Raw genomic sequence first — 22720 nt, 5'->3', positions numbered from 1 at the left:
GACCTGAACTCAGAACTTCCTGTCTGCTCTAAAAGATAAGCAACAGCATAATAACCTTTAAAGAAAAAAACATTTCTTTGTTACAGCTTACAGAAATCCTGCAACAAATCTGCAGTGTCTACAACCTGCTTTCAGGAAGGCAGGCGTAGGGTTAACATCCTGTGTTTACAAATTAGCAATCAGCTGACACAGCTGAGAGATCAAATTACAGAGGTGATTAGTCACAGATGAGGAGGAACAAAGCTCAATCTACACGATACGATTCTTTGTGCGATTCAATTACATCCGACATATCCGATCCCGATTCGATTTGATTTGCCGTTGCAAAACAATGGCAAATCGAATAGAATCAAATTGAATCTGGATCGGACATGTTGGATTTAATCGAATCGTAAATAGAATCGTATTTGAATCGCACAAAGAATCGTATCGTGTAGATGTGGCTTTAGACAGGCTAAACTCTCTAAAGGTGGCCATACACTGGTCGATTTGCCATCAGATTCGACCAACAGATAGATCCCTCTCTGATCGAATCTGATCAGAGAGGGATCGTATGGCTACCTTTACTGCAAACAGATTGTGAATCGATTTCAGCCTGAAACCGATCACAATCTGTGGAGCTGCCGCTGCTGCCGCCCCAAACCCCCCCCCCCCCCCATACATTACCTGCTCCAGCTGGCGCGAGTCCCCTGGTCTCCTTCTCCGCTCCGGCTACTGAACTTCCTGTCCAGGGGAACTTTAAACAGTAGAGGGCGCTCTACTGTTTAAACTTCCTGCCGGGACAGGAAGTTCTGTGTAGCTCTGGAGCCCGAAGCGGAGAAGAAACGGTCTGGAGCCCGAAGCGGAGAAGAAGACCAGGGGACTCGCGCCGGCTGGAGCAGGTAATGTATACCCGCTCCGCTGTATTGTGTCGGTCGTCGGGCATTCGAACGCCGCTATCGACGCACTCCCGACCCGCCGGCGACCGAGAAAAATCTTCCGCACGGATGGATCGACGGGAGTCGACGGGAACGATGGATTTCGGATGGCGATTTCACGGCCGTTTCGATCCCTGTGATCGAAACGGCCGTATTTTGGCGGGAAAATCGTTAGGTGTATGGGCCCCTTTAATACATACAGGGTGCATTTCTCCATGTTCTCCTCCTGTCCTGTGCAAGAGTTCAGGTCCACTTTAAAGCAAATCAGAAGTGCAAATAAATGTATGAGATAAGTAATTGTATCTGTACAAGCAGAGGTGTAATTATAATTTTCCACCCTTTCCCCCCTCGCACGAAACAGGCAATGTGAGTGCCGCTAGCGCCAGAAGTCTGGGCGCCACCATAGGCACCTATAGAAATGTTGGCATTGACCCGTAATTTGGAGAGTTAGAGTTAGGCCCCGTTTACACTTAAAGAAAACCTGTACTAAAAAAAAGTTCCCCTGGGGGGTACTCACCTCAGTAGGGGGAAGCCTCTGGACCATATACAGGCTTCCCCCGTCCTCCTGTGTCCCGCGGCAGTCTCGCTGCAGCCCACGGAACGCACAGGCGACAATTGTTGGGCTGTGCAATATTTACCTTTTCTGGCTCCAGCGGGAGCGCTGTTGCGGCTTCTCCCACGGAGATAGGTGAAAATAGCTGATCTCCGTTGGGTCCTCTCTACTGCGCAGGAGACTTGTGCCAGTGCAGTAGAGCGGCCCGACGGAGATCGGCTATTTTTGCCTATCTCCGTGCAGAGAGCGAATACTGCGCCTGCTCTGGAGCCAAGAGGTATCTATTTACCTCGCCGCCGCTCCGGGAGCATTTTCTCCACCGCTGTGGGACCGAGAAGGACGGTGGAAGCCTCAATAGGATCCGGAAGCTTCCCCCACCCGAGGTGAGTACCCCCCAGGGGACGTTTTTTCATTACAGATTTTCTTTAATGCTCTCAGTTATAACTGAAAGGTCAACTGATTTCCAAAGTAAGTCCCATGTTTTCCTATGGCACCTTTCACACTTAAAGGGAACCTGAACTGAGTAAAATTATTTAAAATAAACACATGATGTAGCTGCAAATGAATATTACTTAAGTACCTTGCCATCAGTTCCTCTCAGTTCCCATTTTCTTCTTACAGTGATCCCTTCCAGTTCTGACAAGATTTTGTCAGAACTGAAATATACCAATTGCTGTCAGTTATATATCAGCTGCTGTCAGTTACAACTGAATGTGTAATGTAATGTCAATGTTTCCCCATGGCTCAAGTGGGTGATATTACAGTTTAACAGTGTGCTGACCAGCAAGCTGTTTGGGGGTAATGGCCATTTTCAAAATGGAGGACAGAGAATTCCATTGATTACAGTGGACAAATGGGACGCAGGAGAGGAGAAAGAGATTGATAACCAGACTCCATGGGAGGTAAGTATGACCTGTGTATGGTTATTTTGACTTTTTATTTTCAGTTCAGGTTCTCTTTAAAGAGAAACTCCGACCAAGAATTGAACTTTATTCGAATCAGTAGCTGATACCCCCTTTTACATGAGAAATCTATTCCTTTTCACAAACAGACCATCAGGGGGCGCTGTATGGCTGATATTGTGAAACCTCTCCCACAAGAAACAAGAAAAGTACATACTCTTGGCTGTCTGGGAACCTTGCTGCATTGTGGGAAATAGCTGTTTACAGCTGTTTCCGACTGCCAAAAAAGCATGCAGCAGCTACATCACCTGCCAACTGTAAAACGGAAAATTGTATACTCACCTAACGGTAATTTTCCTTTCCATGTGCATCCATGGCAGCATACATATGGGGTTAAGCCCCACCCCTACCAATTAACAGGACCTTAGCTATAAAAGAAAGTGACCCCTAGCGAGCAGCATTCTCATTGACTAGCCGAACCGGAGAACAGCAAAAAGTCAACAAAAGGAAAGGGAGGGAAATCCCTATGCTGCCATGGATGCACATGGAAAGGAAAATTACCGTTAGGTGAGTATACAATTTTCCGTTTTCCATATGCCTCCATGGCAGCATACATATGGGATTTAACTAGCAGAAAAAAAGTAAGGGTGGGACAAGACTTGCTGACCAAAAATTTAAATTAAGGCTTTAACAGATTCAGAAATAACTTTCTTTCTAAATTAAACTGAAGCGGAGGCTGCTGGATTGACTCTGAAATAGGCAATGAAAGTATGGACAGAGGACCAGTTGGCAGCCTGGTGAATCTTTGCCCGGATAGCGAAAGTGGCACAGGGGACAGCTGAGAAGAGTGCACTGTGATGCCACCCAGAGGGACAAGGTCACAAACCCTGATAATAGGCTAGCCTTAATAAAAGACTTTCTTGATTCATTTGAGCCATGAAGAGATCTTTTGAGTTTGATGTTAGCTGGCTCTTTCTCAGACCTGATGGAATTATGAAGAGCTGTTCTGATTTCCTGAAGCTCCATTGTTACATTCACATAGGCTCTAAGTGTTCTTGCAACATCTAGAACATGCAGATCAGAGGAATTTGTATCCATAAAAGATGGCACTGTCCGATCCTGATTAAAGGGAAGCCCGGAAGTGAAGTGCTGTAGTGGTCTCAAAACTACTAAGTAGGATGTCAAGAATGAGCCCCTAGATCCTGGAGCTCGGAAACTCTTCTGTCCAAAGAGATAGCGACTAGAGGCATAGTTCTTAAGGTTGTTAAGTCTCATCTCCTGCAGTCTTCCACTGGGTCAAAAAGAGGTTTTGCTAGGTAACTGAGAACCTGCGCAGTTCCCACTTTGGAAAAGGTTGCAATTAGGATGCTTGTTCTTGGTGGCAGCCTTCATAAATTGAACTATTAGAGTGTGAGAGACCCAGCAGTGATCCGTCAAAGCAGAGATGGCAGAAATCTGCACTTTGAGAGTGCAAGCCAGTTGTTTTTATAGGCCAATCTGGAGGAAGCTAAGAATATGTTGTGCTGGTGGACCCATTGGGTCTAAATTATTTACCAGAGCAATTGAGAAAAAATATTTTCCAGTTTGTGGTAGTTTTCCCTGCTTTTAGCAGTGTGTTTATCAATGATTCTGAGTTTACCAGGTCTCTAAGCTTCCTCCCACAATCCTTAAGCCATTAAATCAAGGGATTGAGGAGACAGATGATAAATTGAGTCCTGGGACAGGGGGTTTGGTCTGACTGGAAGAGGAATAGGAGGTTCCAACTTCAGGCTCCAAATTAGAGGGACTCATGGCTGGCATGGCCAAAATGGACCCACCTTCAGGAGTACCACTTGTTCTAGGAGGAGTCTCAGAATTTTGAAGATAAGTGGAGTTGGAGGAAAAAAACAGAGACTATTCAGAAATTTCAGGTGTTGTCAGAGCACCCTGAGCCCTTGAATGTGGGGGCGAATCTCCTCGAGCTGGCATTTAGTTGATGTAGGTTGCCATCAGGTCCACCTACCCAATGGTCACAGATCACTCTGGATATATTTTATTGAGCGGCCACAAGCTATTGCCTCAGTCCCCTTGATTGAGAAAATTTGCCGCAGAGTTCTGAGGCCCTATGAGATAAACTGCCATGATGCTGCAGAGATTGCTCTCTGCACTGGAGATAATATTGCTGACCTCTAACATGAGGAACAGACTCCTTGTGTCCCTCTGCTACCTGATATCAAAGACTGACGTCTCATCCCAGTGATGGCTGAAGGTCTGAAGCACCATATAAGCCACCCTGTGTTTGAGTATATTTGCAGGGATCAATCAGCTTTGTTTTGACTATTTTACCTAAGCTAATACGACCTGTAAACATGTCAAACCATGCCTGCATGTTTACGAGTTATGGGTGAACGATTGGTTAATAGTTGTTGAGCTTGTGTTTAGCCACCACCGCAGACAGTCTCATCGTGGGAGTGAGAAGGATGGTCTGAGAATAACTCTGGTGGTTTCATTGATGGAGAAACCCTAGTTGGAATGGGCAGATGTGCCAGTGAACCCATTTGACCATCTGGATTGTAGATGACAAAGTGCCCAGGAGGTGTATACAACACCTTGATTAATGAATATAGTATGATAATCAGCACTCGCAAACTTTTGGCAGCAATTTTCTCATCTGGTTACTGCACTGGATATAGATTGGAATCTTGCTCACGGAAAGATTAGGTCCTCAGAAGGAGTGAGGTGGCTTTCCTCCTTGTTTGTTAACCAGCCAAAGACAGACTTTGAAGAAGAATCTGTTGCTAACACAGTAGAGCCTTGGGATCTGAGGCTAGCAACAACAGATTGTCTAAATAGTGATAAAGTCCTAACTTTGCTTTCTCAACTGAGCCACCAGACACACTAGTACCAAAAAAGGTTGTCATGGCTGTGATAATGTCGAGAAGGAGGATGGTTACTGGAGAAGAATGTTACCAACTGCATGGTGGAAAGAAGTTTGAAATAATGAACGTATCTGCCAAGTCATTTGTTGTAACTCCATCTTGAATGTTTTCAGAAAGATGAAGATTTAGGAATTTCAGATCCAGTACTGAACGCAGATCACCTGACTTCTTTACAATGAAGAGAGGAGAGTAGACTTCCTAAAAGCGCTCCTCTTCTGGAACCAACATAACAGCCGTTTTCTGCAATAAGTCATGAATGTAAAAGAGCAGGTCTCTGTAAAGACAAAGTGACTACGTGGTGGAGTGAACTTGCACATCCAAGAAAAACCGAACCACTCTGTATCTGTGGCCCACTCGTCCTTTATTGTTTTTTGTCCAGATAATATGGAACTGCTGAAGTCTTGCAGCTACTATCTGGACTTCAGAATTGTCAATAGGACTCTGCGCTGACTGCTTTGTGAGCTTATGGAGATTAGCATGTTAGGTTTGCCAATTCCTATGGTCTGGTCTTTCCTTCCTCAATGTCTTCTCTCCTTTGGTATAATACCAGCCTTGGTGACTGTTGGTTGCCAGATCCAACTTGTTACTAAAAAGATTTCTTCCATCAAACAGAATTTTAAACACATTTTGTTGGAAGCTGGGATCAGCAGACTAGCTTTTTTTTTTTTTTTTTTTTTTTTAACAGACCAATTCACTGTCATGGCAAAAAGCCTGGCATATTAAGTGGACTGGACAAAATCTATAGCCGCTTCCCTAATAAACTTAGAGACAATATGAACGTTCTCTAAGCTGCCAGGATAGAATCAGAATCCTTGTCCACTTCCGTGGCAACTGAAAATAGAGCCAGGGCTGGTTTACATGCCCCTCCAGTCGTCGTATACACCATCGTTAAATCTATATCACGTTTATGGTCTAGGACATCTTAAAAAAGTAATCAAGACTTTTAACCTTACATGGCATGCAAGACACATGACTGACATGTCCACCATGGAAGTGAACACTAGGACTGGAGAATTTTCTTGAAGAAAGGATGATGTTTGGAAAGTCTGCTTTTTCAGGAAGGACTTTCTCCTTACCTTTTCCCATTCATCTTTATTTGATCTCTTTCAAGACAGGAAAGGAGAATGATAATTATTTCAGACGTTTCTTATCCTGGAGAAGGGTTTCCTCTTGCCAGTGAATGGCTTCAGAGATGGCTTGGATAAAGGAGAAATAGAAACCAGATATCTGTATGCTCACTCTCATTGGATTCATGCTAAACCATAGATGATTGAGGATATTCAGTATCTTCATTGATTTGCTGGGAGGATGCTTGGGGACCAAAGAGCCTTCATAGTAGTCCACTGATTCCTGGACAGCCTGCTTTATCATCTTGGATGTGTGCATCTGGTGGAACTCTGGCTCTTTTCCCATCTGGTGGAAACAGATCTACTTTACTGATTTCCCTGGCATGGTTCTGTCGCCACAAACCCAGCAATCTGAGGGGCTATGGTGCCTTTAACTGGGACCTGATCCTCCAGTTCCCAGGCAGGTTATTTACCTGCTCCTTGAGCAGGATCCTGAGTGATGATATAAAGATCTAAAGCAGGATCTTAAATGATGACAAAGAACTAGTGTCCTAGAACAGTGGTGGGAACTTGCCCTCCATTGTTCTCTTCTTCCTGGGCTTGTATATAAAAAAGTACAGCCCATTTATGGAAGGTGTGCTCTCTTTTTTGTAGAAAAGCGGGGTCACTTACCTGTATGACTCTTACCTATTGACCTTAGAATTATCTGTTTCTGGCACAGTGTGATCCAGAATGCAGTCCAACGGACCGCAAGAGATGAAATGAGTAAGATAAGAGGTACATGAAACGTTGCAGAAAATAAGAAATCAGATAATACTTTCATGCAAGGAATGCTATGTCATTTATATTGCACATAGTACACAATACTGTTCATATAACTGTTTATAATGAGCATGGCAGATGATAAAATATAGTACATAGTGCTACCAAGATACTTGGAATAACTTACCTCCTCCTGCAGCTTGAGAAGCATTACATCAGAGGGACAGCAAATAATAGTGCCTTTACCTTTAAGCCAGACATAGAGGGAGGTAGTGTTGCAGCCAGCACAGTCCTGTGTGTATCCAGCCTTGTGAGAGGAGGTGAGGAGAGCTCAGCTGTGAGGAGATCTCTGCTGTGTCCAGAGCAGGGATTGGAGAGCAGTTACTGCAAACACTTCCTGGTCTGATGGCTGTGCGTTCCAAGCTGGAATGCACTCTAAGCCATGTGCTTCAGAGTCTTTCACTGTGAGACAGGTGAGTGGAATCACACTGAACACTCAGCAGCACTGAATACCCAGCAGGAGAGGCTGAACTATGCCTCACATAATGGAGCCTGAGCAGTCAGCAGACAGAGCAAGAGATACAGGTGAGAGGGATCACACTGAGCACTCAGCAGCACTGAATACCCAGCAGGAGAGGCTGAACTATGCCTCACATAATGGAGCCTGAGCAGTCAGCAGACAGAGCAAGAGATACAGGTGAGAGGGATCACACTGAACACTCAGCAGCACCAAACACCCAGCAGGAGAAGCTGAACTATGCACCACTAACCTGTGCAACTGCAGACAGGAAGAAAAAAAGGTGAGAAGGATCACACTGTGCTCTGCAATCGTATTTAAGTCATGCAGAGCAGCCATAAAGGGGGGGAAAGATCATTTAGATCAAGCTCCCACCATCACCCCAGATATAAGGTCCCTGAATAATTTGACATTTAGTCATGACAACAGGGCTGCGACCAGGAGAGGCTGAACCTGGCCGGAACGCCGCAGGAATGTCGGCGAGGTAAGAGTAAAATAAAAATAAATAGCGCTGAAACACTAAGGAACCTGTTCGGAGGTGAGGACAAAAATGAGAATGCTGCTCGCTAGGGGTCACTTTCTTTTATAGCTAAGGTCCTGTTAATTGGTAGGGGTGGGGCTTAACCCCATATGTATGCTGCCATGGAGGCATATGGAAAAATGTCCCCATGTAATAAATGTCAGAATGTAAATCAGGGATTTAAATGATTTTACAATGGGCAAACACTGACTAAATCATTTATACATAATTATTGTAAAAATGAAGCACTTTTTTTTATTACATTATTTTCACTGGAGTTCCTCTTTAAAGCATTTAACTGAAATCTTTTTCACAATGCACTGCTATGGAGAAGAAAAAAAAATGACTAAAAACTGATTAAGTGTAAACGGTGCCTTAGGGTTAGGCGTTAGGAAGGTAGTTTGTGTGTGTGTGTGTGTGTGGGGGGGGGGGGGGGTTAGGCCTTGTGGTGGGGGAGGGGTGTTAGGCATCATGGGGGAGGGTTCTGTGTGAAAGTAGGCTTAGGTTTAGCCATAGTAAAATATAAAATATCTGTATTTAATCTGTATTTTTACTCTTTGAAAGTACACTATCAATACCCAAGTGTTCTAAAATGACAATGCACAAATAATGTCTAAGAAGCTGTGTAAACATTGTTCTACTTTTCACATTAAATATCAGAGGCTAAAGCTGTAATTCGTTGTGTATACTGTAGGTTGTAGCAGTATTGGAACAATTCATTGTCGAAGGGGTGCTTCAATTTTACACTGCAAGTGCTGTTCTATGTATGGGGTGAGACTACAGAGTTATATGAAGCTGTGGTGTCAGATTTCACACACCATTACAAACAAGAAACATTTCCTCTGCTCTCGTGTAAACAGCTCAGTCAGAGAGACATGCAGCTGCAGTCACACACAGGGTTAACAGTTGTAGTGTGAGGGACCCCCCCCCCCCCCCCCCCCTCATGATTTACTGGCCCGTCACTCTGCTCAGCTTGGCCGTCAGTTTTGTGTGAAAGTATTTTGATAACAGTAAACAAAGATGTAAGCAGTGAAATATATACACCAGCTCTTCCCAAACCAGTCCTAGCTCAATTGAAAAGAATATGTTAATCGATAGTGTTCCTTTAAGAACAACCAAGGGTTAAGGCTTGCGCTCCACAACACAGTAATTGATAATGTACCAAAACTTGCGTACCACGACACAGTTACCGTAAATAATTTAAAAGTGAACCTAATTTCACTGGTCAGTCAAAATAGGGGAACACATATATTCTCCACTTTCAACTTTAATCCACAAAAAGAGCAGCGATCACAGTCCATAAATCCTCTTTGTGCCCACTAGGAAGATATGGAAATACCCTGTAAAAACAACTTAACATAGCGCAATACTGCGTATAGTAAAAGCACCCAGTGATCACTCCAAAGGTGGTGTAAAGGGGCCTCCACCAGGAAACACTTGATACTTGAGGGGTGTTAAGCCCCCTTAGTGGGTCACACTCACCGTGTCCCTTCTTGTATATATTGCATATCAGCCCTCCAAAACACCTGGGCAGCGTAATCCTTAAAAATAAACCGGACCGGACCTCCATAGTGTAAAACCGTAAACAAATTTATTCTAAAAGCTGCATATATGCTGCGTACCAGATAAAAAAGTGAACAAGCGCTTATCTGTCTGCGTGAGCACCGCCGCGGTCGGATCCCGCTGCACGCCTTAGTCCCCGCTGTTCCTCACACTTCCTGGTGTGTCCCACGTGACTCCAAACTCCGCCCTACGCGTTTCGTCAAATGACTCATCAGGGGCCCCATATATGCAGCTTTTAGAATAAATTTGGAGTGATCACTGGGTGCTTTTACTATACGCAGTATTGCGCTATGTTAAGTTGTTTTTACAGGGTATTTCTATATCTTCTAATTGGGCACAAAGAGGATTTATGGATAGTGTTCCTTGAATAGTAAAATATTGACATTAATTATAGATATTTTACTATCAACATTACTGGGCTCCCAAATTTCTCTGCGTCTTTTTCGATAATCTCTGCACCCCCTATTGCTATGCCACTGAGCGATGGGCTTCTGGCTTCAGCTCCCACTATTGATACACTCTTCTAGGGGTCTGTATGCACGTATTTCCTCTGGCTGTTTACAGAAACTTGCTCCACTTGCTCGATTCTCTCGCTGTCTATCCCTGGATGAGCGCTGCAGCTGGGGGGCTCGTCCTGCCTCTCCAGACGTGATTCGAGCAGACACACTCCATGCCCCATTGACACAGCATATCGCTCTCTGTCTTTCAGAGCCACGGGAGGTGATGTCTTTGACTGGATCCTGGAGCAAGGCTATTACTCCGAGAAGGACGCCAGTAATGTGATCCGCCAGGTTCTGGAGGCTGTAGCGTATCTGCACAGCCTTCACATCGTCCACAGGAACCTGAAGGTAAGCGGAGAGGAAATGACAGACAGGATGAAGTTCTTCCCCCGGGCACTAGAGGGCAGCCAGATGCACAGACAGGACCCTGTCCGCTTAAAGGGAACCTGAAGTGAAAGGCATATGGAGGTTGCCCTATTTATTTCCTTTTAAATAATACCAGTTCCCTGGCTGTCTTGCTGATCTCTTTGGCATGAGTAGTGTTTTAATCACACACCTGAGGGCCCTTTCACACTTGGGCAGCGTGGTGCGGTATTTTTACTGCACCCCACCACCGGGCAATGAAAGTCTATGGAGACTTTCATACTTCTGCGGTACGGCACGATGCAATGGAAGTGACGTTTTCGCTGGAAGTGACGTTACCGTGCAGCTTCTGCGTCGAGGTGCGGCGATCTGTTTTGGCCCGGAAGTCATGGTAGTCTATAGCGACGCAGGGATATTTAAAAAGTTACCAATTTTTTACTATACGCTTCGGTGCACTTCCGTATAGCCCAAAGCAGGAAGTGACCACAAGCGTGCATCACTTCCTGCTTGGCCTAATGCCAGATGTAGAATACCGGCGTGTAGTAACACGGTATTTCCTGAAGGCCAGTTTCTGGCGGAGCGATGCGGTGCGGCGGAAACGCCGGTTTTTAGTGTGAAACTGGCCTGAAACAAGCAAATCCAGTCACACTTGAGTCAGAACTATCTGATCCGCATGCTTGTACAGAGTCTATGGCTAAAAGTGGATCAGCAGGACAGCCAGGCAATTATTCAAATTGTTTAAAAGAAAATACATATAAATAAATATGGCAGCCTCCATATCCCTCTCATTTTAGGTTCCATTTAAAGGCTTTCTGTCAATTGGAGGTAAAGACAACGCCCATATGCAATTTACTTTTTCTTCTAAGTTTTTTCCTAGGTGATCTTCCCGCACCTTACCAATAAAATGCCCTTTTAGACACCAGCAAGCAAGAAAGTACTCAAAATAATGTTGACACTACTTTTTTCACCTACTTTTTGGTGATGAAGAAAAATTATCTCCTAGGACGGTGAAAACTGAAAGAGGAACTTCAGCCTAAACAAACATACTGCCATTAAGTTACATTAGTTATGTTAATTAAAATAGACAGGCAATATCATCTCTTAACCACCCTGTTTTAAAAGAACAGGCAAATGTTTGATTTCATGAGGGCAGCCATCTTTTTGGTTGAAAGGAGGTGACAGGGAGCATGAGACACAGTTCCAACTGTCCTGTGTGCTGATCACCCCTCCCAGTTGCTAGGCAACGTGAATAACAACATAGGAAATCCCATCATGGTTTGCACAGCATCAGGGAAAAAAAGCCTGGGCAGTTTTCTTTGATGGGTGGAGCTTAGCTAAAAATGCAGCTAAAAATGATGCTTTGGTAAGAAAAACAAAATTTTGTTGCTGTGAAACTGTTAAAGAAACACCAAGCCTTTTCAGTTCTGATGAGTAGATTTTTAGTCCGGAGGTTCACTTTAACAGAAAAAGTGAATTGAATAAAGGCGAATGGGGTTGATTCACAAAGCTTATGTATTTTTTACCTGAACTGTAAGGATAAGGCACGAGATAAACAAATAATGAGAGAGAAAAATCTTGAGTTAAGTCAAATAAGGAGACAAAAACCATGAGTTAAAGGATACATGGGGTGAATAAAATAATAGCAAATGTTCTTACCTGGGGCTTCCTCCAGGCACTCGAAGCCTATGTGTCATCACCGCAGTCATTTTCCTGGGATACGCCCTGTAGCCAGGCCAACTGCTTCTGCACAAGCATGCTGACATGCCACTTGTGGTCGCTCCCATCCCACGCCGTCTCCCAATGCACTCTGGTCCCCACGCTGGAGTCACCAGGCACATTCTGAGGGTAGGAACACACTAGGTAGAATCTCATCAGCTGTTTCCATAGCACATAGTGAAAAACGCATATGAGATTCTGCCTAGTGTGTTCCTACCCTGACAGTGTACCGAACTATCCAGTGGGGTACCAGTTTCTAGACCAGGGAGACGATGCGGAACCGAACAGCCTCAAGGGGGGAAGCACCAGGTAAGTATAAATCCTGAGATTTAATTTGTCTCAGGTTTCCTTTAGCACCTGCGAAAATCGGAACATTTTTTTTCCACATGTGGTTTTTCACGTTAGAATTGGCTTATAGGGCCCTACAAAGTTTTCTGGGGGGGGGGGGGGATAGGGGACCCCATGCACCCTGGCTACACCCCTATGGTGGTACCTGTTTGACTGTATGCCCAGCGGCCCATTCTAATTTAAAGGACACCAGAGGCGAAAATGAACTAATGAAATAAACAATTGGATCTATCTTCCTTCTCCTAAAAATGACTTTTTAAGATATTCCACAGTTTTATTTTATGTTTAAATCTACTTTTTATGTTTTAACTGTTTTTTATCGTTTTTGCTCAATGACACGTTCATTGAAGTATGCCAGGTAAAATGTATGAACTATTGACCCTTTTAATCTCTTTCCTGCTTTCAGAAGCCATTTTCTGCTAGGAAAGTGTTTTATAGTTGGAATTTCTTATCAGTGAGGGTCACACTGTAGTCACTTCCTGTCTGAGTCAGGACTGAGTCAGACACTTACATACCTGATATTTAGCTCTTTCAAGCAGATAAAGAAAAAAAGGAACACAGCCTAGTTATTTGTGTGCTAGGCACTGTACATGCCCATGTCTATCTCATCATGTCACATGTCATCTCGGGTATCCTTTAAGAAGGACAATCTATATCATTGTCTATCTTAATGTTAATAATGTGGCTTTTTGGACACTTTGAGCCCCTTTACACTATACTTGTGGTTCTGGGTCACCGTGAGCGATCTGGTTGTTCTGTAGACACAAGTTAGAAAGACAATTACATGTCAATGGAAAATTACAGCAAGGTGACGTTATACGTCCACTGGTGCGCAGGCTTATTGAGTAGAACCCATAGCAACCAATCAGAATACTCCAATGAGCCGTGATGTAATGATCTCATGTGCCTTGTCGGTGTATATCTCACTCCCCCAGCTGGAGAACTTGATGTATTACAATCAGAACAATCACTCCAAAGTGGTCCTTCGGGATTTCTACCTGTCGTGTTTTGAGAGCGGGGAAATTACAGAGCCCTGTGGGACTCCTGAATACTTGGGTAAGTAGCTGTTATTATGGATGTAAGTTGCTTTTAATCTTATTTTATGTGTGTAGGATGCTTGTTTCACATCATAATTTCACTACTCCTCATCCTCTGCTCCTCTTTGGCTTACCACACACCATACAATCTTGGTTGTTCAATCTTATCACTTTCGTGTAATATAAGGGATTAGCCAAACCATCCTTTCAGAGTATTTTCTACCTGTTGGCCCTTATATTACATAGATTTGGAAAATATGTACAATCAACATTGTATGGTGTGTGGCCACTTAGGCTTATAACTCAGCCCAGAATCAAATACAAGGTTCTCAGCTATACTCCCACCTATAACTCAGCCTTTATACAGTATATAAATCCACCTCTAACTGCTCTCTCTGCTTCTCCATTGACTTATTAACGTCCAGAAAGACGCTATGGCAGCCTCCACGTTCCTCTCACTTCAGTTGTTCTTTACCAAAAATGTATATTTCTTTAAAAAATATACATATATTTTAGTACCAAACTAAATAATTTAACATATTAAAAAAAACACTATACATTCTTTTCTCGCCCTCTATTGATAACCTCTTATATGAACTTTTCTGTGTTTCAATCTGATAATGTGATCAAATTGTACGTGCTTAGCAGCAATCAGTGCTACAAATCGATTATGAACGATCATATATTATCAATTGTTTGTAAGGCCTTTTGTTGAGTTTTTTTTTTTGGTCACTTGTGATCGTATTTTATTATATTTTGACTTGTAGTTGGACTGCTTTATGTCCGTATGATGTCATCACTCGCCATGTTCCCTTTTTTATGTCTGCAGCCCCAGAAGTGGTGTCGCGGCACAGATACGGACGTCCCGTTGACTGCTGGGCGGTCGGTGTCGTTATGTTTATTCTGTAAGTTGAATGGTCTCTCTTGTATGCTATAATGATCTGCTCTGCTGTCTGCACAGGCAGACAGCTTTTGACCATTTTGTAAGTCTGAGTGCTGCAGGTCCCTGGAAAGGAGACCTGTCTTCACTCTGCAACTTGCTGAGCTGCTGCTCTGGTGAGGAATTTGCATCCACTTGGCATGCAAATTGCTTAGCTGCTTCCTTTGATGGCTTGCAGTATAAATACCATTTCCTCCTAGAATCCCTTGCTGGTCATGATGGTTTGTTCCTGCTAGACTTACCTTGAGTCTCAGCCCTCTGCATATTGTTTGTTAAGATTATCTTAGAGTAATCCTTGGGAGTGCACTAGCATTCCTTCTAGCATAGTTAGGTTGTTGATTATCTGTATTGCCTAGTTCTGTCTATCTGTTGCGATTGTCTTGTCGCCAGCGGCGGTCGACAGGAAATCGTTCTGTCTGTTGGGATCGCATTCGCCCTAGCGGTAGAGGCGGTGGTTCCTTCTGTACTCTGTCTTAGGGGTGCTAGCCAGAGCAGCGGTTGCTACTGGTGGCTCCATCTGTCTGTCTGGATCGAATTCACCCTAGCGGTAGCGGCAGTGGTTCCTTCTGTACTCTGTCTGGGAGTGTAGGCCATAGCTGCGGTTGCTACTGGTTACTCCTTCTGTCTGTCTTGTCTGGATCGAATGCTTGCTGTAGTCTCGGGGAGACGCGTTTGCGTTCTCTTTTGTTTTCGTGTTTCTTTGGTTAGTCAGGGTTGATACACTTTGTCGCTATTGCACTTCTCCTGTGGCGACCGTGCCGAGCACGCGCTTTGTCGCTATTGCGCTTAACGTGTGGGGGCCATGTGTAGTTAGTCCTGTCTGTTCCTTTGCTCTGTCTTATTGTGTGTTCGCCGTCGCTGGGTGGCGACTAGATTGGTGGACACACATACATTCTGTCGCTGTGCTCACTCTCTCTTTTTCAGGGCTATCTTGCCCTGCATTGTTGCAATTCGTACAATTCCCAACTGGCATCTGTGGCAGTGCAGAGGGGTTGTTCCTCTGCACTCCACAGCTCCATCTGCCAGTGGGAATTTCCCTCTACAAGTGCATTACACCAAAGCTGGGTTCTGTTGTTTCGTACGCTTGTGGAGGATTTCCGCAGTGTCAGCGAGCATCTTGTGCGCTGACCTCGGAAATAATTCCGCAATCGTTACATATGCTATTAGTAGAACATTGTTTTCAATCACTGGTAATTATGATTAAAAGTGATTAATAACAAACACAGGGGACTTTTTGTATGTTTGTTTTTGCGTTTTGAAAAACGGAGATCTATCTGCTATGCTAGTTTATAAATGCTGCCTGCCTGCTCCAACCCAGTCAGTCTGAAACCTTAGTTTCTGCTTGCAGGCAGAGAGCAATGACTTTTCAACTAAATATACTCTGTCCTGGTGTGTGTGTGTGTGTGTGCGTGTGCGTGTGCGTGTGCGTGTGCGTGTGCGTGTGCGTGTGCGTGTGTGTGTGTGTGTGTGTGTGTGTGTGTGTGCATTTTTTTATATTGATTATATTTTGTTTAATATATAGTTACTGCTTCATTTGTTTATTTAATAAATCTTTTTTTTTCTTCTTTTTCAAAAAATTTTACTCAACAGAGAATGTAAGAAATTCACTTAAAGGGACTCCGAGCACTATGGAAAGATGCACATCATTTTAAAGCTCTCTTTCTCCTCTTTCTGACGACACCCAAATCGTTGCCCTACGCCTTTTAGTTTTCTCTATTTCCGCGATCGAAATTGCATCCGCGGCAATTTCAATCGCGAAAATAGCGAAAACTAAAAGACGTAGGGTGGTGGTTTATATATCATTGGAAAGAGGAGAAAGAGAGCTTTAAAATGATATGCATCTTTCCATAGTTTCTGCACTGCTCGGAGTCCCTTTAAAAAATAAACAATAGGGATCATAAACATTACGCTAGTTTCTCCCCAACATAAAACAAAATGATCAAAAAGTACGGATTGAAATAGCATAGGAGAATTAAAATGATAACACAGCTATTAAAAGTCATGTCAATTCTTGTGAATACCATTTTTTTTTAAAGTAACCTAAAAATTTCAGTCCTAAAGAAGACAGACAGAGGTGTAGAAAACAAAAACAAAGAAAGAACAGAAAAGGAAAAAAAAGAGAAAGAAAAGAGGAAAGCAGAAAGATGAACCCAGATAGCACACTGAAGAAGACATTCATATCCCACACTTTTGTAGTGAAAAAAAGCCTCACAGCTTCCTCAAATATTCACTCCAAGGAAGCCATTTTTTTTTTCAAATTGTGTGTTTTCAAGTTAATATGCTTGCTAATTTCCCTTGTATCAAGAAAGTTGAGACTCTCATTTTAACGTCATCAAATTGAACAACTGGTTATTTCCAAGTCTTAACAATAGATAAGACAAGACAAATAACATTTATATCGCGCTTTTCTCCTGGCGGACTCAAAGCGCCAGAGCTGCAGCCACTAGGACGCGCTCTATAGGCAGTAACAGTGTTAGGAAGACTTGCCTAAGGTCTCCTACTGAATAGGTGCTGGGTTACTCAACATGCAGAGCCGAGATTCGAACCCAGGTCACCTGCGTCAGAGGCAGAGCCCCAATAGTCTGTTTGGCTGCAATAAAAACATAGTTTATCAACTTAGGGGCCCTTATTTACCGTAATTCACCTTGGCCCATCTGTTCTCTCCTACGTGAAATTTTCAAACTTGCCAATAAAATGCTTTTTAAACCACCAGCAAGCAAACAAATTCTCAAAATAATTTTGATGGTGCCTTTTCAAGTACTTTTTCCATTGCAAAGCGCTAAAAAGTTATTATAAATCGAAGATGAAAAATTATCACCTAGGAGAAAACTCAGGAGAAAAAGTGAATTGCATATGGGCCCTTTTCTCCAGGGTGATATTTTTACACCTTTTTAATAAAATGCCTTTTAAGCCACCAGCAAGCAATAGAATACTCAGAGTAAGTTTGGCAGTACTTCTTTGCCTCCTTTTTGGTACTTATTTAATTGCAGAGTGCTGAAAAGTTATTTTAAACAGAAGAATGATCTCCTTGGCGAAAACAGGGAACCTTAACTTAAAAATAAAAAACAAAACATGCATTTCACTTACCTGGGGCATCTACCAGCCCTATGCAGCCATCCTGTGCCCTCGTAGTCACTCACTGCTGCTCCAGTCCTCCGCTGCCAGCTAGTCTTGTTTTTGCCGTCTGGGAGTCGGCCGGCCGCCATGCGTACCTTTTTACTGGCCTGCCTTTCCAGTTTCTATTTTTTGGGGGAGAGGGGAGGCATCCAAAGTTTTGCAAAGGGGCCCAGTGATTTCTAGTTATGCCCCTGATGGCAGCCTCTTCTTTTCTCCGTTAACTCGTTTCTCTAATTGTTTGAACAATAGTGACCTTATAATCTTTTCCCATTTTTTTTAGCCTATCGGGGAACCCGCCTTTCTATGATGAGAACGAGGAAGAGAACAGTGAAAATCACAACCGCAAAATTTTCCGTAAAATCCTGGCTTGCGAATACGAGTTTGATTCCCCGTACTGGGATGTGATCTCAGCATCAGGTAGATATGGTCTCTATATTACAAAAAAATAGCTCTATAAAAATGGTAAAGAGAGACTGTAGTGAAAATAACGTAATGAATCAAATTGCTATTTTTTTTTTTATTAACTTATAATAGTCATTTATAAATTATTTAGTCAGTTTCAGTGCCTATTGTAAGGGCCCTTTCACACGTAAAATTTGCTGTAGAGATTTTACTGCGATTAGGGTGGTAAAAATCACTATACCTCCGCGATTTCAGAGCGATTGCAGTAAGCACGGTACCGTGACCGCTGCTGAATCGCCCAGAAAATGCTGCAGGAAACCCGTTTGATTGGCGCTAATCGCAAAACACCCGCGATCGTTGCCAATCACAGCAGTGAGAACACTACCATACGGTTACAAAGCACTAGCGCTTTAAAAAGCGCTAGTGTATTAGCAATTAGCAGGAATCACCCGCTAAGCGCTTAGGTGTGAATGGGTCGTAAAATCTTTCCTAAACCAGATTTACATTCTTTTCAGGTCTCAGTAAGTGAAAGGCCACACCGGTTTGAGCTGACAGAAAGGCTACACTACTAAACAAAAGTATACCCTAATAGAAAAGTATATAAAACTTAGCTTTTATTAAGATCGCATTAAAACGTTATCATATTTTCATATTTGGTAGCTATATTGTTAACTGTGAATAAAGTGGACTGGAGGAGACAGGGTTCTGGGTCAGAAGACCATCCTCCTAGTTCACACTAGTAATCATTATGAACCCTACACCAAAACTCGACATGTTTCATTTCCTAAATTGGAAACTTCGTCAGGAGTGCATATACCCTAGTGATAGAGTGATAAAGTGCTACACACAATAGATACAATATACATTTCACATATTTACAAAAGTTAGCAAAGTAGCAGAGTAACGGCCACCTAAACCGGCAGCCTGCTGAAGAATGAACGTCCACACTCTCCTTTTATAGTGTGGACAGGACCCCTAGGTATGCTGGGTAGGGCGGAGACAGGTTACGCCCATCTTCCTAACCAGGAAGTAATGTCTCATAGGTCAATACAAATATCTATCAAAGTTTTTGACCAATAGGAAGAGAGGGCTATTGAAGCCAGTACAATCCCGAAGATGTTCTATTAATCCCTGTATATAGCTCAAAACCCTCTTTCTCCGACTTATAAGAAGTCTCAATCACATACTTAAGGCAGCAAAGAAAACCTACGCTTACAAAGTAAAGAAAAACGTATCTCCGCATTTCCAGATCTCTCATTGGTGGTTGAGTGTGTTGGGGGCGGGGTTAGGCGTCATCAAGAATAAGATGACTGTCACCTCCGACAGCCAATCAGTAACTCAAAGGATTCCCCGTCTACGGCGTGTATGTTAACCACGCTAGGGGAGGCGGGGAGCATGGGAGAGCGTCACTTCCGTAATCTGCGGAATGACGGAGGTGTATGGAGGGTTTCTATGGTAACATGTCACATGGGCGGTGGGAGGCCATGCATATATTAAAGGGAAGCACATCATTGGTTCACGCGCTCCAGCCCTCTGGTTGCCTAGGAGACGCGTGAGTCACATTGGTTCGGAGCAGCCGGCATATAGCCTCTAGCGCATCCTAGGAGATCCTTGAATCATGTAAAATAAATATAGATACAATTACGCTATATGCCACACCGTGCATTACGCATCCTAAAGGGGGGGGGGGGGAATTTATATACAGGGGATAGTTACACACAAAGGAGTTAGGCAGTAACAGCCTCACAAAGGGCTGTAAAAGTAAACAGCACATCAAACATCAGGAATACATGCAGGTCCTCATATTTACAACCTCCTTAAAGTTGGGACCACAAAATACCATATTAAGGGGTCATTTGAGGAGAGGCTCATAATGGAGAGGGGACGATATGCGGGGACTGGATGGACAAACGAGAAGAATAGGGGACACCTGTTAAGGAACATAAACCTGCCAAGTCCTGAACAGCTAAATAAAGGAGGCAAAAGTGAAACCCTCATTCAGTCCGTTGGGGCTGAGGGTTCCTAGTCTATAGATCCATCTAGCCTCTTGCTGTTTCAATTTTTGGTCCAGATTGCCACCTCTAGGGCCCATTCTCCATTTTTGTATGACCCAGAAATGTAGGCAGGTTGGATCACTTTTATGTTTTTCTTGCCAGTGTCTAGAGACGGAGGTATTCCGTTTGTGGGAAATGTCACCCAGGTGTTCCAGGATTCTTTCTTTAACAGGCCTTGTTGTTTCACCTATATACAGAAGGAAACATGGACACTGTATTGCATACACAACGCCCTCTGTATTACAGTTAAAGAAATCAAGTAGGTCATAAGTACGACCATCTTTTGGGGACTTAAAGCTCTTACACTTATGCACATTGACACATGCCTTACATCTCCCGCAGCTAAACATCCCATTTAGGGGGCCACTCAGCCAAGTTTTTTTCACTGTACCACTCCGGCCAGTATTGGCTGGTAAGAAAGAATGCATTAGATTGTCCCCCAAATTTTTACCCCGCCTGTATGTTATTAGGGGCGATTGTGGGAGATATTCTTTCAATTGTGGGTCCAACTTCAGGATGGACCAATGTCTCCCCAGAATTCGTTTCACATTGTGAGACTGGCTATTGTAGGTGCTTACCAGTCTTACTTTCCCACCCTCCAAGTTATCCTCTCTGTTTTTTGGGGTCAAAAGATCTTTTCTCTCCACTGTCCGTGCTCTTTCACATGCGCTGGCTATCACCTCCTTAGGGTAACCACGATCCTGAAAACGTCTCTCTAGGACTTGGCATTCCTCAGTGAAATCGGTCACCCTAGTGCAATTTCTACGGGCTCTCAGGAACTGCCCTTTTGGGATACCCCTCTTCAGGGGTTCCGGATGAAAGCTATCCCACGTTAGCAATGAATTGGTGGCTGTAGGTTTACGATAGATTTTTGTATCGAGGCCACCACCATCATTTTTCGAAATTTGGACGTCCAGGAAATTTATTTTTTCATCATGTATCTCATGAGTGAAAAACATCCCGATGTCGTTTGAATTTTTTTTTGGCGACCTGACGCCATTGTACCCTTCTATTGAGAGGAAAAGTATCTTATCATTGACCTTAACAATGTCAGGTTTTTTAGATAGTATACCTGATGTGACTGATCTATTAGCAGAGGCCAAAGAAATATTTTCATGTGATGACCCCTCCATTCCTCAACCAGAAATTACCCCCTCCCCGACCTCAGAAGTGGATGAGGCATTTAAATCCATCTTTAATTTGCATAAAGAACACAACCGTAGTTGGTGGGAAATATTGAGTTTCAATAAATATATCAAAGAACAAATTACCTTCAGGGGTCTTCGGAATTTAGTCACCCCACACAAACACACTGATGATAATGATTTTATGACCGGTTGGAATGCCCTCAAGACTAAACAAACTTTGGAATTGATGACTTTCTTGAGAGACTATGAGGTTAAATGTCTAGAAAAAATAAATGTCAAATTGGCAACGGAACATAAAAAAGTTATAGCTTATAAGGAACATTCTGATTATAAAAAATTGGAAGAAAAATTACAGAAAAAAGTTGAGAGTCATAAGGAGAGCATAAAAGCAAGGAAACATAAAAAGTTTGTACGAGATTGGCGTGACTTTAAAAGTGGGAAGGTATATAGTTGGAAAAAGATACCCAATAAAGATCCCAGCATACGGGACCCAGTTTTATCTAGTGACGAAACTACCACCGATACTGAATCTGAAACTGAACCAAATCAGAATACAAAACCTGGGGAGAAACCAGGGAAACCAAAAAAGCCACGGGGCAGGGGGCGACCAAGAGGGTCCAATCCCCCCTCCCCGAATACACCAAGACAGCTGAGGAACAGGGACAGATGGGGGTACAAGACCTACCATCGGAAGAGAAAGGAGGAGGAATGGTAGATTATAAAGTAGATCCCACCGGTGACATGCGTATCATTAACTAGAGTTGGGCCGAACGGTTCGCCTGCGAACGGTTCCATGCGAACTTCAGTGGTTCGCGTTCGCGTCCCGCAGGCGAACCTTTGCGGAAGTTCGGTTCGCCCCATAATGCACATGGAGGGTCAACTTTGACCCTCTACATCACAGTCAGCAGGCCCAGTGTAGCCAATTAGGCTACACTAGCCCCTGGAGCCCCACCCCCCCTTATATAAGGCAGGCAGCGGCGGCCATTACGGCCACTCGTGTGCCTGCATTAGTCAGAGTAGGGCGAGCTGCTGCAGATTGTTTCTCATAGGGAAAGATTAGTTAGGCTTAGCTTGTTCCTGTCTGGCTGCATACCTGTTCTGTGAACCCACCACTGCATACCTGTGCTGTGAACCCACCACTGCATACCTGTGCTGTGAACCCACCACTGCATACCTGTTCTGTTCAGTGGACCCGCCACTGTATACCTGTTCTGTTTAGTGAACCGCCACTGTATACCTGTTCTGTTTAGTGAACCCGCCACTGCATACCTGTTCTGTCCAGTGGACCCACCGCATCAGTGCGCATACCTGTGCAGTTAAGTGAACTCGCCACTGCATACCTGTTCTGTTCAGTGGACCCGCCACTGCATACCTGT

General features: G+C 43.6%; 1 protein-coding gene across 2 annotated transcripts in view; it reads left to right on the top strand.

Moving 5' to 3' along the window:
• LOC137527751 (caM kinase-like vesicle-associated protein) overlaps positions 1-22720 on the top strand; it is a 200425-nt gene that overhangs the window by 160619 nt on the left and 17086 nt on the right. For both annotated transcript variants that reach the window (XM_068248623.1, XM_068248622.1), the window contains exons 5-8: positions 10429-10567; positions 13582-13702; positions 14513-14588; positions 18021-18157. In XM_068248623.1, the coding sequence (XP_068104724.1) occupies positions 10429-10567; positions 13582-13702; positions 14513-14588; positions 18021-18157 (473 nt within the window). The remainder of the gene's footprint in view (positions 1-10428; positions 10568-13581; positions 13703-14512; positions 14589-18020; positions 18158-22720) is intronic.

The sequence above is a fragment of the Hyperolius riggenbachi genome, chromosome 8 (assembly GCF_040937935.1).
Source record: "Hyperolius riggenbachi isolate aHypRig1 chromosome 8, aHypRig1.pri, whole genome shotgun sequence".
Taxonomy (NCBI): domain Eukaryota; kingdom Metazoa; phylum Chordata; class Amphibia; order Anura; family Hyperoliidae; genus Hyperolius; species Hyperolius riggenbachi.
The sequence above is the reverse complement of the archived record's forward strand: the minus strand, read 5'-3'. Positions and strand labels throughout refer to the sequence as shown.